This window comes from Culex pipiens, chromosome 3, assembly GCF_016801865.2.
Source record: "Culex pipiens pallens isolate TS chromosome 3, TS_CPP_V2, whole genome shotgun sequence".
NCBI classification, from domain to species: domain Eukaryota; kingdom Metazoa; phylum Arthropoda; class Insecta; order Diptera; family Culicidae; genus Culex; species Culex pipiens.
In genome coordinates this window covers 165,874,239-165,888,656 of record NC_068939.1, presented here as the reverse complement: position 1 = coordinate 165,888,656, position 14,418 = coordinate 165,874,239, and the positions used below count along the sequence as shown (strand labels likewise).

General features: G+C 35.2%; 1 protein-coding gene across 2 annotated transcripts in view; it reads left to right on the top strand.

The window, feature by feature from the left end:
- Positions 1 to 3,305: 3,305 nt before the first annotated feature.
- Positions 3,306 to 14,418, top strand: part of LOC120419537 (disheveled-associated activator of morphogenesis 1) — a 136,715-nt gene continuing 125,602 nt past the window's right edge. For both annotated transcript variants that reach the window (XM_039582257.2, XM_039582250.2), the window contains exon 1: positions 3,306 to 3,433. In XM_039582257.2, coding sequence (XP_039438191.2) covers positions 3,386 to 3,433 — 48 coding nt within the window. In that variant the 5' untranslated portion in view covers positions 3,306 to 3,385. The remainder of the gene's footprint in view (positions 3,434 to 14,418) is intronic.

Below are 14,418 nucleotides of genomic sequence, written 5' to 3'. Positions count from 1 at the left end.
TCGATAAGCTTGAATTGCAAAGTATAATCGTTGCAAATATTGTTCTTAGATTATGTCCTCTGCTATAAAAGTTCAATAAGTACGAAACACTAAAAAAATAGATAAAATAGATAAAGCTTTAGTTTCATAAGCCTTACCGTTTGACCCCGACAAGAGTTTTAGGACACAAGTCACATTGAAAACTTACATCGCCTGTACATACTTGACTATATCGGGTTCGGTGTTAGAGTGTTAAACGTGGTTGCCTCTCACCCCAGTTTGGTTAGTAATGTTGTAGAGCGAACAATTTGATTTGATTTGATATTTAACTGTACTATTTTCATGTTTTCATAAGATATGCCAACCTTGTTAAAAGATTGATTGTTTTTTCACATTGGGCAGAAGTAGGATTTGTTTTGATGAATACATTATTAGTGAACGTTCTTGATGATCAATAATATGTTTTATTGAATCCTAACTATGAGTGTATCAACATTATTTTATCCAATTATGAAAAGTTATTTTTTTTTTATTTTATGACGATAACTGCAATGTTGAAAAATAATTGGTTGGTTTGAAATATTAATCCTGTGGGAAGTTGTGCCATTCAACTTTTGCTAAGTATAATCATTACTCAGGACAACAAAAATATATGAGCTAAATGATAGCTGGAGTTGTCTCCGGATTACAATCGTAAGGTTGAAATTTGTAAACGATTTAAAACAAAAAAGAACAATTTTATTCTAATTGCTATGCCACAAACTTGCCACGTCACAAAATTTGTTTCCCTAATATTTTGATTGTTTTATTTGATTTCAGAAGGAATTGATTCAGAACTAAAAAATGTGAGCATCATTTTCAAATTTGGAGGATTCCAGGAGATTTTAAATTTATTTTAATTAACTAAATTTTAAATCAACAGGCTTTATTCAAACCGAATAAGCAGATTTGCGTAGCAATATCATCAACTTGCTTTGTGGGAACATAAATAGACCAAATTAATCCGTCTACAAATAAATAAATTAACATAAAATTCTAGCTTATCAAAGCCATCTTTATGCGTTTATTGGTACAATGTCACCCCTTGGCTCAAAGTCACCCCATTTTAATTTATTTTTGTGCTATCTAGTTTTCCTTGACTTTAAATTCCTTAATGTAAGAGTTTTTTTTTTAATATTAAGGTATAAACTTGTAAATAATATACTTAAGTCACTTAACTTCGGCTTAATCCGGCTAAGTCAGTGCTGTAAATCGTTTTTATATCATTCTGCTACATGTTAATACAATTTAAAACCATGACCAGTAATGTTTTGGAGATAAAACATTGAAACTTTGATCTTTTCCTACGCATTTTACATGTGATTTCCCCTTAATTTCTACTCGAAACACTAAAACTGACCGTATTCGAAATTTCTGCCGGCAAATATTTTGAAACTCGGCCCAGAGGTGCAGAATGGTCCCAGGAACCATGTCCAATCATTGGTTTGGGTGGAAATTTTTTATTTATAATAACGGTCTGTGGGGGACCCGTGCAGACCAGAGTAGAGAGGTTGGAGGTCCAACAGCGTTCGGACTCGTTGGCGTCCAAGAGCAGCAGGTACTTTCTCTCATTTGATAAGCGCGCGCGCGGGTTGGTTTCGGTGACGGTTTGCGAAAAAAACTGTTTCAGACAAGTAAAAAAGGAAGAAGAAAGGTTTCTGGTTGGTGTACCTGTTGTGGGTTAAAGTTACGTTACGTAAGATGCCAGTCCGATAACTGGTTTCAACCGGGGTGAGTCATTCTTTTGGGGAGAGTTGAGGAAGCTGGATGTTCCTCAAGCTTAAAACAACTAGTTGAAATTAATATCCAAAACGTCGAATGCCTTAATAGTCTTAAACTAGACGAGACTCATAAGATCACAACAAAACAGTGAGCTCTCATCTCACCAGCATTCACGTCTCACCCGCAGAAAAAAAATGCATAATTTGCCGGTTAGGAAATTCCACACCACTAGGATTCATCCGGGAGTAACTCGCTCTCCGACTCTCTCAAAGTTGTTCACTTTTGGTGAGAGAGTCACTCACACCAGCTTCTCAGTAGCACTCACCGAAAGTGAAAACAGCAAACTTGGCGTGGGAATGTGCGGTTAGTCCACGATGCTAACCAACCGTGACGTTCCTGGATTGTTTATGTTTATGCTGGGTTGAAATTTGACACTCCAACCAGAGGAGGATGCAAACGGACCGTGCGATACTTGACTGACAGGAAGCGCTTGTGGTTTGTTGACAGCGGATAGAAACGTCCCACAGGTCGTCGTTTGGACTCCTTGAGACGTTTCACTATCCGGTGGTTCAAACAGGAACCACCTTATTGACAGAGTTGACAGTGTTGACAGATTGACAGAACTAACTTTCGGTACTTACCGTCTTGCGACCACAGCATCAAAACAAACGCAGCCTACTGCGATTGACGGCAAATTCCACTAAACTGTTGAGCTGCTGCTGCAGCAGCAGCCGGATGTCAACAGAGAGCACTCACGCAAGTCGCTCACTCTCTGCGGCTGTTCATCCGAGTTCTCTCACCCTCTCTTTCTCTCTTCTTCGTTGAGTTGGTGGGGCCTCGCGGCCAAAACACCTGTACTCGTTGACTGTTTGACGATGCTCACCTCCGCGCTGCCGTCATTCGTCCGTGGTCCGCGGTAGAGTTACCATCGTTTTTTCGGAGCTTCGCCGTCTTTTTGCGTCGACTTTGTTTGTTTTTGGTCGAGTGTGTGAACTGTCGCGCGAGGGCAGGTTTGCTCCCAGATTTCGGGGGGTGGGCTATGGTATATTTTGACGGTGGTCGATCGCGATCGCGTGTTTTCCCTCCGTGCTTTGTGATAGGGTAAGCTGTGGTGGGTACCTTAAGTCTCTGTGTGTCCATGAATTCCACCGAGATCGAACGGCGCTTGCTTGTGAACCGAATGGAAAGTGCTTGATACACGTAATTGGATTACCGCAGCGAAGATACAGGAGAAGAAGACAACAGCGAAGAAATGCTGATTCGATATCGATAACACGATCGGCAAAAGTAAAAGTGATTAACCTCTCGATGTTTTAATCTTGTTGTGGTCTTGTGAGTGTTTGAGGAAAAAAAAGCAGAGTGTAAGGATGAGAGTGTGAACGAAATTTAAGAAATAGTTTTCAAATTAGTGAATCTTCCATATAATCAATTGTGAATTTCTGTAAATACTAGTTCTAATCAAGCGATCAACTGAACGTGACGAAAAGTTGGTGAAATTGCGCCAAAAAATCGCGAATAGTACTTCCACCCCAGTAGTAAACGGCTTCCTGGGTGTCGACACTGGTCGCGAAAAACGACTGGAGTTTGACTCGACTTTGAAAGTTTTCCCCTTGTCGGCTGACTTCAAACATAGACCGCAGTCACCATGTGCAGCAAAAACAACTTTGAGGTTTTGATGGAGAAAATCAATACGGTAAGGTTACGACAGTTGAGTCGAGGGGTTTGGTAATTAAAAGAATGAGTGAGCTCAAGTCGAGCACGATTTTTGCGTGATTCATGAGAAGATCGGTGGTTAGAACTCACTGGGAAGTTTGTGATGAGTTGGTGATAAATGTTTTACCACTAAGTATGAATTAGTTGACCACAAATTAATCATTGTTGCATTTGATCAGTGGTCCTTAAGCAAATCAAGTTTCGTACACGAAAAAAAAAACAATCACATTTCCTTCAAGCAATGTTGAAAAAATATTTATTTAGTCATACTGTATTCTTAGTTTCAATATACTTTGAAAATACTTTTAATTTTAAGTTTTAAAAATTTGTTCAAAATTGGGATTTTTTTTTTATTTTGAACAAATTTAGTTGCCACATCACTTTCATCATATTCAAAGCAATTTGTTTAGCAATTTTTATTTTAAAATATGTTGTTGATTCTATCAGGGGAACTCAGGGTTTTTGTGAGCTGAAACTTTTTTTTTTATATTCATAAGAACTTTTTTCATTGGATTCATTTTTGTATGTTTTTTGTTTTGTATTTTTATGTGGTTTGCTGTCTTTTACATGAAAATTAAAAATTATATCTTTTGATCACTTGCAATTCTTTTTATATCCATCAAAGATTACCTTGATGAAAATATAAAATGTGTTATTTATTTGAAAACTTTTTAAAAGAAATCAAGATTTAATATTTTTGTGAAATTTTAATTTTAATTTAAAAAAAAATGCAATATCGTGAATTTGTAAAAATATTATTTAAAAAATCCATGTGAGCGAGATTTTTTTGATTTTTTAAGTGCAATTCTTTATATTTTGTGTGACCTTGTTTAGTTCAACGATTAAATACATACAGTCTAGACTCGATTATCCAAAGTTTCGATAATCTAAAGTTCGATTATTCGAAAGTTTGTATGTTTTTTTTTCGTTTTTTTTTTTCATTTTCTTGTTTTTTTAACCAAGAATTCGAGTTCTACGACCCCGTCTTAGTCAAATTTGAGTTGTTGATTGCCCATTAACAAATAAAATGCATTTTTTTCAATATTGCATCACTGCCATTTTGGCCGCCATCTTGGATTTAAAAAATCTAAATCATAAAATCTAAATCATTTTAGCGTAGTCTAGAGGTCATACTTAAGGTCGACAATCAAAAATTGGACAACGAAAAAACGGTTATCCGTAGTTTCGATTATCTGAAGTAAATTTTTCACGAGTCCTTCGGATAATCGAGCCTGGACTGTATTTCCGAAAGAAATTAATTAAAATCTTAAATTTTAGCCACACTACTCAATTTTGTTAAAAAAGGTTAAGACTGATTCATTTGTTCTTCAAGAATAAGTTCGGACGAATATTTTTTACAAATAAAAATTAATTTCAATTTAATTTTAATTTGATTGGTTTTGAAAAATGTAAAAAAATTATAAAACTCACTTATTTTAGCGCATTGGGAATTTTTAACACTCTAAAGCTTGTAAATTTTTTTGCATCGGCCTAAACAAATAACACACGGGCTTCGATTAAAAAAAAATGCAAATTTTCAAATATAAAAATGCATTAGAAAGAAGAACTCTTAAGGGGTTACATACATGTAAAAAGTCACAAAATTTCAAAATTCGGAAAACTCACTAATTCACTAATAAGAGGATTTTCAATCACTCCCGATAGTTTCATGAAGATATTTCGTGACTGAACTGAGTAAGATACGATTCAAGTTCACATTTTTGTCATGCGCAAAGCGAACTGTCAAACGCGATATCTCGAGATGGGATGGATCAAATTGGCAGAAGTTTGGGGTGAAGACTCCCAAGACATGTCCCGTGTACATGACGAAGCCCGATTTTGAAATTTTGCTTAAAAAAAAAATACAAAAATCAAAAACTGACGACATTTTATATGAAAAACATTGAAAACCAGCCTTCGTCTTAATTGCACACAGGCCTGGTTTGATGAGTCTTCACCAAAATTTTTAGCAGATTTGAGTAAAGTAGTGTTGAAATATCGTGGCACCCGTTTTTTGAAACCGCCAACCTAAAATAGTTATATCTCGGCAATGGTACATCCAAATGTCTTCATACAGCAGTTCCATATGAAAGTTAAAGAAAAAAAATAAAAGTTCTCCGATCGGGCTCAAAATTTTTCTGGGGGTTCCTTGGCCAAAATAATTAGACCCGTATTTTTTTGTTTGGCCATTAGGGTGGCCTACGCCGTGTTAGGGTGGTCCGAAAAATGGCCATTTTCGTCGATTTTCACAAAAACCACTTTTTTCAAAAAATCATAACTTCGCTCCATTTCAACCGATTTTAGCTGTCTAGGGCGCAAATGAAAGATGATAAGTTGGACTTTCAAGAAAAAATAATGTGGAGTTTCAAAAATCTAGCCTAACATTTGAAAAAGTCTTATGAAAACATCAAATGCCGTTTTGACGGTGTCTGGACCAAAGAGCCTATATCTGAAAATATTTTTAACGGATTCCTCGAACAATTTTACATAATATATCAAAAATTGGGTGAGGTTCATTAACAGGATTCAGAGATATGATTTTTTGAAAATAAAATCCGGGTTTTTCGACGCGCCGCGCGCGAAAACGAGAAATTGACGAAATCGGCAAAAAATCAACTTTTTTCACTAAAACTGCGATAACTAGAAAATTTCAGCGATGACCTATAGATGTTAGGGTACCAAAATTTTCTTAATTGAAATACGCAACTTTTGGTACCCTAACAAATTTTCGAGTTATCGCAGTTTTAGTGAAAATAGTTGATTTTTTGCCGAAAAACCCGGATTTTATTTTCAAAAAATCATATCTCTGAATCCTGTTAATGAACCTCGCCCAATTTTTGATATGTTATGTAAAATTGTCCGAGGAATCCGTTAAAAATATTTTCAGATATAGGCTCTTTGGTCCAGACACCGTCAAAACGGCATTTGATGTTTTCATTAGACTTTTTCAAATGTTAGGCTAGATTTTTGAAACTCCACATTATTTTTTCTTGGAAGTCCAACTTATCATCTTTCATTTGCACCCTAGACAGCTAAAATCGGTTGGAATGGAGCGAAGTTAGGATTTTTTGAAAAAAGTGGTTTTTGTGAAAATCGACGAAAATGGCCATTTTTCGGACCACCCTAACACGACGTAGGCCACCCTAATGGCCAAACAAAAAAATACGGGTCTAATTATTTTGGCCAAGGAACCCCCAGAAAAATTTTGAGCCAAATCGAAGCACTTTTATTTTTTTTCTTTAACTTTCATATGGAACTGCTGCATATTTAATTTGTTAATAGATCAGAGTGTATATTTAAATGCCCAGTTTAAAAATAAAAAAAAAGTTTAAATGTGTACTCATACCAACTTCTGATATTTTTGGCGATTTACATGTATGTAACCCCTTAACTAAGCCAATACAAAAAAAAGTACAGAAAAAAAACTTTGGCCGTGTTTATACTCAATATGCCCTACTTTGTATGACAAAATAACCATGCAGTAATTTTGTTTGTCCTAGATTATGGTTTGACACATTTTTTTTTACTTAAGGGGTTACATACACGTAGAAAATCACAAAAAAATATATTACAGAATATTTGTTAAATCTACTCAAAAGATGATTATTAATCATTTCTGAAAGTTTCATGAAGATATTTCATGATTAAACAAAGTAAGAGACGATTTAAGCTAAAAAAAATTGCCATGCGCTAAGCGGGCTGTCAAACTTTGTTGGCGTTTTTCTCTAAACCCCGAGTTGATTTACGGGTGCCACGATATCTCGAGATGGGATGAACCAAATTGGCTGTAATTTGAGGTGATAACTCTCAAGATGTATCCCGTGTGCATGATGGAGCTCAATTTTTAATATTTGCTTTTTTAAAAAATACAAAAATCAAAAACTAACGATTTTTGTATTAGAAAAACACAAAAATATTTTTATCTTTTTTTTAAATAAACTTTTTGAAAATCGGGCTTCGTCTTGCACACGGAATCGGTTTATTGAGTTTTCACCAACATTTTGAGCAGATTTGGTCAAGACAGTGTTAAGTTATCGTGGCTCCCGTTTTTTGAAACTGCTAACTTGAAATTGCTATATCTCGGTAATGATGCAATCAAATATCTTCAAATTTGTTTTGTTAGTAGGTGAAAATGTGTATTTTAATGCCATGAAAAAAATAAAAAAAAGTTGAAGTGTGCGCTAACCTCTGACTTTTTTGCCGATATACAGGTATGTAACGCCTTAATAGCTAACAATTTGTAGGAAGTCCTTACACTAGAAATAGAAAAAAGGGCACTAAAAATCTAAATGCACCTACTAAAAGACTATGCAGAAAAATATAAAACCAAAAAAGTAATTGTTTGGTTAACCAAATGTGGATAAAACAAATATCCTTAACACAAAAAAAATATCCAATTAATGGGCATTCAAGTTTAAAGTTGTTTGTATACAAAATATTTAAGTTTTCGCAAAATGCTGCAAAAAAAACGGATTTTTCTTTTATATTTTTAAACGCACTGTTTTCCGATTTTTTAAATTATTTCCACCTAAATGGAGTTCCATTAAATTTAATAATATTTAATATTACATTTCAAGTTAAAACACTACACATAAAACATGTTTTATTTCTAAGATCATGCTATTCCTTTTTATAGTCCAGACTGGATCTTCCGAAGTCCTTGAAAAATTTCACTTTAGTAACCAAATCGTCGGACAATCGAATCACAAAAAAATTGTTGTCTAATTTTAAATCACTTATGAATCCAAAAATGCTTCAAATTAATATGAGAATGTGAAATCCAAGATGGCGCCTATAGAATATACGAAATTGATAGGATATAGCAAATTTTAAATCCAGTCAAATCAACTAATTTGTGGTTTCCGCGAATAACAAAAGAATTGTGAGTTTTTCATGATTTGATTGTCTAAAGCATTTTAGAAAAAAAAATCGAACTTCGGATAATCAGATATCTTGGGGTTAGGACATTTCTCGAAAAAAGTTTTATAAAATAATATTATCTCAAATATGACTTGAAAGTGCCTAAAAATGTATAGTGATTTTGTTTCTTTTCTGATTAAAAGATTTAATATAAAAAAAATCATAAAAAATCCTATCCTGATTGTGTTAAAAGCATTTTCACAACGGTTATGCATCCACATCGAACCGATTAGCGGTATCGTCGAGCCGAGGCCCGAGACACAGAATCTGCAAAACCATTGCGATGCTCATCGCATCGCATTCCTCTCTGAAGAAGCGCCGACGAGTCGTCTTCTTGAAATGCCAAACCGCGGCAGAATCGTGCCCAATATCTGTTATGCTGCTGCAGCCCAGGTTGTTGTTCTACCACCACATGGTGTGCGCGTCCTAGTTGGGTGTCTTAAGCTGCACAACAACAACGGTTTACAACTCTTTAGCGCCCAACCGGGTCTTGACATAACCCCAACCTGGGCAAGAAATTGTACAAACAGACCAACCAAAAAACCTGTTGCTTTCGCTCGGGCCCTGATCGCTGTAAGACGCCGGAGTTTGTTTTTCTAGGCATTTCTCTGACTCTGGCTGCTGCTGCTAAATTTTATTGCAAGCGATTAGGCAAGGATCGAAGCGCGATTAGTGGCAAGAGTCTGAAAGGTTTTACAACTGCTCTGGCCAAGTCTCACCCCGGCGTACTAAATAGTGCCGTTTGGCGAGCGGGGCGCGGGCGATTTCGATTACGATAAGACTCCCCTTAACATGCCCAAATGGATTGGGGTAACAGCGCCGAAAAACCTCAACCTACCTACCTACAAACATGTGAGTATTATACGAAAGTCAACGGTAATCAACGAAAGGCCTTTCTCCCTCATTCATTGCGAAGTTGGAGTTTCTTTTGCCTCGTAAACAAGCCTAGTGTGTAAGCTTAAGCTTTAAGGGTAAACCTGGCTGGATTAAGGGGCAGAGATTACCGTTTGCGGCCCCAGGGTTTGGCTTGGCGCTTACATGGCGAATTTTTGTGCTAATGTGATATAAATCTGCAGCGCGGCACATAATTGGTTAACATTTTTGATAGCGGCTCTGGGCAGGAATTGGAGCGAGGCGTTGTTTTCTAGTTTGAACCGGCATTCTTGGACGTTGCTCAATTGAATTTCAAGAAAAAGTACAAGTGGATAATGCTGCTGTCATTAATCACCACTATTGAAATACTGAAAAAAAATTATTTGAAATAACACAGCTTAATAAGACTACTTATTTGAGCTTGTTTATTAAAATTAATGGACAATATAACCATTTTAGCATAAATGTCCTATTTGTTTAATGGTAGATTATTCGTAAGCTTTTTTGAATTGGTTTTAGATATTCAAAACGCTTTGGCAAACAAACCATTTTTTAAAAGAAATTTTGAATGTGCTTTCAACTTATGTATTTTATGTCTAATCAACAATGCATTGAATGTTTTAACTATCTATTATATTTAACAGATTGTTTTACGAAAATTCAATGTTGTAAATTGAAAGTACAAATTTTTAAAGAGGATAAAACAAATGAAATTTATTAACTTTTTTTTAAAGAAATGCTTCAATATTTGCTTAAAATCTGTGTCTCGAGAATGGAATTTGTCTTCGGCAAAATTGAAGAATTTGATTAGGCCTTTTGAACAAAAAATGGTTGATGGAGAAAATCTTATCATCAGTGAAACTCGATTTTGACAAAAACAATAAAAATTGTGTAAATCTGGATTTTTTTTTTTTTTTTTTTTTGAAGAGGTCCAATAAACCAAATTGCCAGTTTTTGCTTTTTGGGTGTTTTGAAACCGCCTTGAGCCAGGGGTATTAAAAACACCCAAAATGCTAAAACTGAAAATTTTGATTATTGGTCCTTTTCAAAAAAACTCCAGAAATGTGGAATATTCCCTCTTTTATGATGTAATTTAATTCAGACTGTAAAAGTGACATTACACCAAAAAAGTAGTGAATTACACATTTTCAGATGTAAAATCACACATTTTTTCTGACATGAAAGATGTACAGCTTCCCAAATGTAATATTACAATGATTTTTTTACTGTGATCGTTAGCCCCTTAGATATATATTTTATTTTTTCATGTTTCAGTTCATCAAAAGTGCCTTCTTTAACATTCCAACGCCCAAGGCTCCAAAAAAGTTGGAACGGTAACTTCAACTCAATGGTTTTCGGGCATAACTCAACCAATCAAGATGATTTTTCTTTCCAGTGATTTGTTCGGATGTCTAGATGATTCTAGAACTTTGCAGAACTTAATTTGTTTAAATCTGTAATTTTTGTGATCAAAAACATCGTTCCAACTTTTTTTTTCGCGTGTAAAAAAAATTCGCCAATAATTCCGCGGAGGCATTTTTTTTTTGGAAAAGGTGGAAAGATGTTTTCGGCCGCAGAAAATACAGATTTGTTTTTTTTTCTTTTTTTAATATTTTTTAATTTTTTTTTATTTTTTTATTTTATTTTTTTTAATCAAGTTCTGTAAAATTTTAGGATCATCTACAGATTCTTACAAATCACTGGAAACAAGAATCGTTCCAATTGGTTGAGTAATGCCCGAGAACCAGCGAGTTGGGAGCCTTGGGCGTCCGTGTAAGTTGGACATACGTTGGGCGTTCATGTGTTAAGCAATAGTGGAAAACGGACGTATTTATTTCGACAAAGGCACGATTATTCTAAAAAACTAAATGAAAAATTCAAAAAACACTTGAGGAAAAAATGATTGTACAAATGATTGCTGCTGAATTTGCGAAAAGTACGTTATAACGCGTTAGTGGAATTTTGATAAAGAGCGAGTTATTAACATTGACAAGTTGTTTTTTTCGGAATAAAATTGAAATTATCTCATCTTTTTGAAATAAAATATTTTACGATTTGCTTTGTCACGACTAACATTTTAAAATCAAACGTTTAAGTCCTTTTTAAATGCTTTTTTTTCAAATTCAGAAAATAAACAATGATTACAAAAATGTTACCATACAAAACGATGAAAATTAGTTAAATTGTAAAATTGACTCAATTTCTCATTCCTTCTCATATATTTAATAGATGTGTGTGTGATTTTTGTAACAAAAAAATGCACCCGATTTTTCTTCATTGGCTAAATCAAATTTGGCCAAATTTGTGTCATTCGATCCGCTTAAGGAAACCATCTTTTATTACGAAAAGCAGTTGATTTAAAAAAATATAGAAATTTGTTTATGAGGAAAAGAGGAGGGGTAATAAGTTCAATTATTTGCGTTACGTAATCAAAGAACGTTCATTTAAAAATAAAATTTTGGCTCAAATCAGGTCGATTCTTAAAAGACTGTTATTTGGAAGCATCGTGTTAATTTTTTTTAAGGATTTGGCAATGCTATCAAGCTATTTTAAATCTGCCAACATTACATTGTTTGCTCATAACTGAAAACATATTATTTTTTCAGTGTAGTACTGTAACCTGGATAGTAAATTAGTTTATATCTGTAAGCCCTTAAATCCAATTGAAATGTGGATAAAGACAAACTTATGGGAAATTGGACGAGCTTTCCGGTAAAAATTTTTTCGAGACTGAAAACTCAAGTCTGTCATATAGAAATCGCCAAAAACTATCAAAAATCCTATTTTTTCAACATTTTTATTTTTAAAACCGCTGTAACTTCACAGAATTGGACTTAGGACAATGGTCAATATGGAGTCTTTTATGTAAAATTGTCTGGAGAATTGACTCTCGTGTTCGGTTTTTGAAAATTTTGATGTTTAGAGCACTTTTGAAAAATAAAACAGTTCAGTAAATGATTTTTGTATTTTTTTAGGTGAGTTGCTCCATCCTGTATTTTTCGTGAATCTTTTTGTAACATCTTAGGCTATTCTCAAAAAAAAATTTGAACGAAAAAAATCGTGGGCTCACCTTCAAATTTAACTTTTAAACTTAAAAATCGAAAAATCTCATAAAAGTGGATTGTTTTTTTCTTTCAGTGTATTTTTTTCGGAAACCCCGTCAAATTTCTTACAAGTTTATATTTGACCACTTTTTGATACGATGCAACGGCTTCGAGATACAGCAATATTTAAATTACGAAATACAAAAATATTGAAAACACTTACGCCCTTCACAAATTTTATTATCGAGTGTAACTGGCTCCATATACACAAAAAATGGCTTATATAAGCGTAGGATAACATGTCTACAAAGTTTCATTGAAATCGGAGAGGGTCGAGAATAAAGTACCTAAAAAATTCCTGTTTTGAGCTGGAATTGCTCAATGATTTTAAAAAGTTTCGGATTTTTCCTTATTTTTAAATTTCTAGACAACGCAAAAAAAAAAATAAATAAACCATTGTACGTCCCCCAAATCCAGCAATCAAAACATATATCAAACCCATTTCGTGGTCGAGTCGTTATCCAGGTAAAGCCTCCTCTCGAAAAGTAAACACAGAGGAAGGCCCCCAGCTGGACCACTTCCCCAACTGGCTCCCAAAAACAGCTAACACACAGAATTCACAATCGAACCAGACAATAACTCGCAAGAAAACAATGGCTTTTCGACAGCGGCCTCCTGCTAATTGTGGTCCGTTTAGAATGATGTTTGGCACAGTTAAAAAAATAGATGAATAAATTTAGTTTAAAAATGTATTTTAATCAAATAAAAAAAAATATATGTTTTAATAGAATGAGTTTCAACACTAAATTCACTTTTATAACTGTGCAAACCAAGGCCACACACGCAACAGTTGAGTGGCAAACCCCCAACGTGCCAAAATCAACTGGAAGGGGGGGGAACAATTAGAGACCTCTTTGATCGATTAGGAACACCGAAACGGTGTTTTATTCCGTTCCGATTGACTTTTGGGGTGGGCAAAAAATTAAAAGGAAAATTGGGAAGCTGAATAATGAGATCCACACGCGTGCGTTCGATTGTGTGTGCATTTTTTTGTAGTAAATTTGGGGGTTTGGCCAGTCAGACAGACAGATGGTGAGCCGATTTGAATAGCTCTAATTTGGAGTTGGGTTGTAAACAGGTCAACCTGGTATGGGAGCCGCTGCACTTTGGAGGGTTTTTTGTGGGTTTTCCTAGACAGCCTAATTAACCTATTTCGAGGTGGATTTGATTGAAATTAAGTGAGTTATTACGGGCCATTCAAACCGTTGCATAAATTCAAAGCGGGTTTACTTGGCTCGATTCTTTGCAAATCCGCAAAGCTTATCTCAGATCGCAACTCAAATTTTACAAGTTTTCCTACTTCAACTTCAACCTGCGCTGCAGATGGCGTGCGACATTTGCCCGACCCAATTTCGTGACCGAGTCTGACGAGACCTCGCCCACAAGAGCTCGCGAAGAACTGGGTCTGCAACTTGACAAGAGGAATCTACCACCCGTTGTAATTGCTCCTATGAACCTTTATCAGTTCAACGGGGTTGGCGCGCGAAACTTCTTTGCAATACCTCTCAACGGAGAGATGCCGCTCCCTTAACTTGAGCAAGTCAGCTTGCGGTAGCATGGCGAAAAGTGAAACATGAAAAATGTATATAAATAACAAACAGTTAGGCCACAGACAAATAGAGGTACAACTCAAAACCTAACATAAAAAGAACATCAACTTTTTGAACTCAAGTTCACTTGTCTGTGGAAAAAGGGTTCAAAAAAAATAGTCTGCAAGAATTTAGCAAGTCGACAATCAGGCGAGAAACGAACACCCCCCGTTTTGCGAAGGGGCCGTGCACGACAAGTGCATGTGAAAGAGTTGTAGGTTCACCAGCAACAAAAAAAGCTAGTGCACCTAGTGCACGCCTTAATTCGGCTAGGTTTACAGTCTGTTTGGAAATTGTTAACCTCATTAGAAGGTGAAATTTGTCCGCAAAGTGTTTTGCAAATATTTTCTTTAAGCTATTCTTGTCCATAATTTTGCTTTTTCGTAACTTAAAAAATATATATTCGACGTCGTCGTGCTATCTTGTCGCACCCGCCATTTTGACGTTCCGGGAAAAACGCGTTTTAATGTTTGACCTTG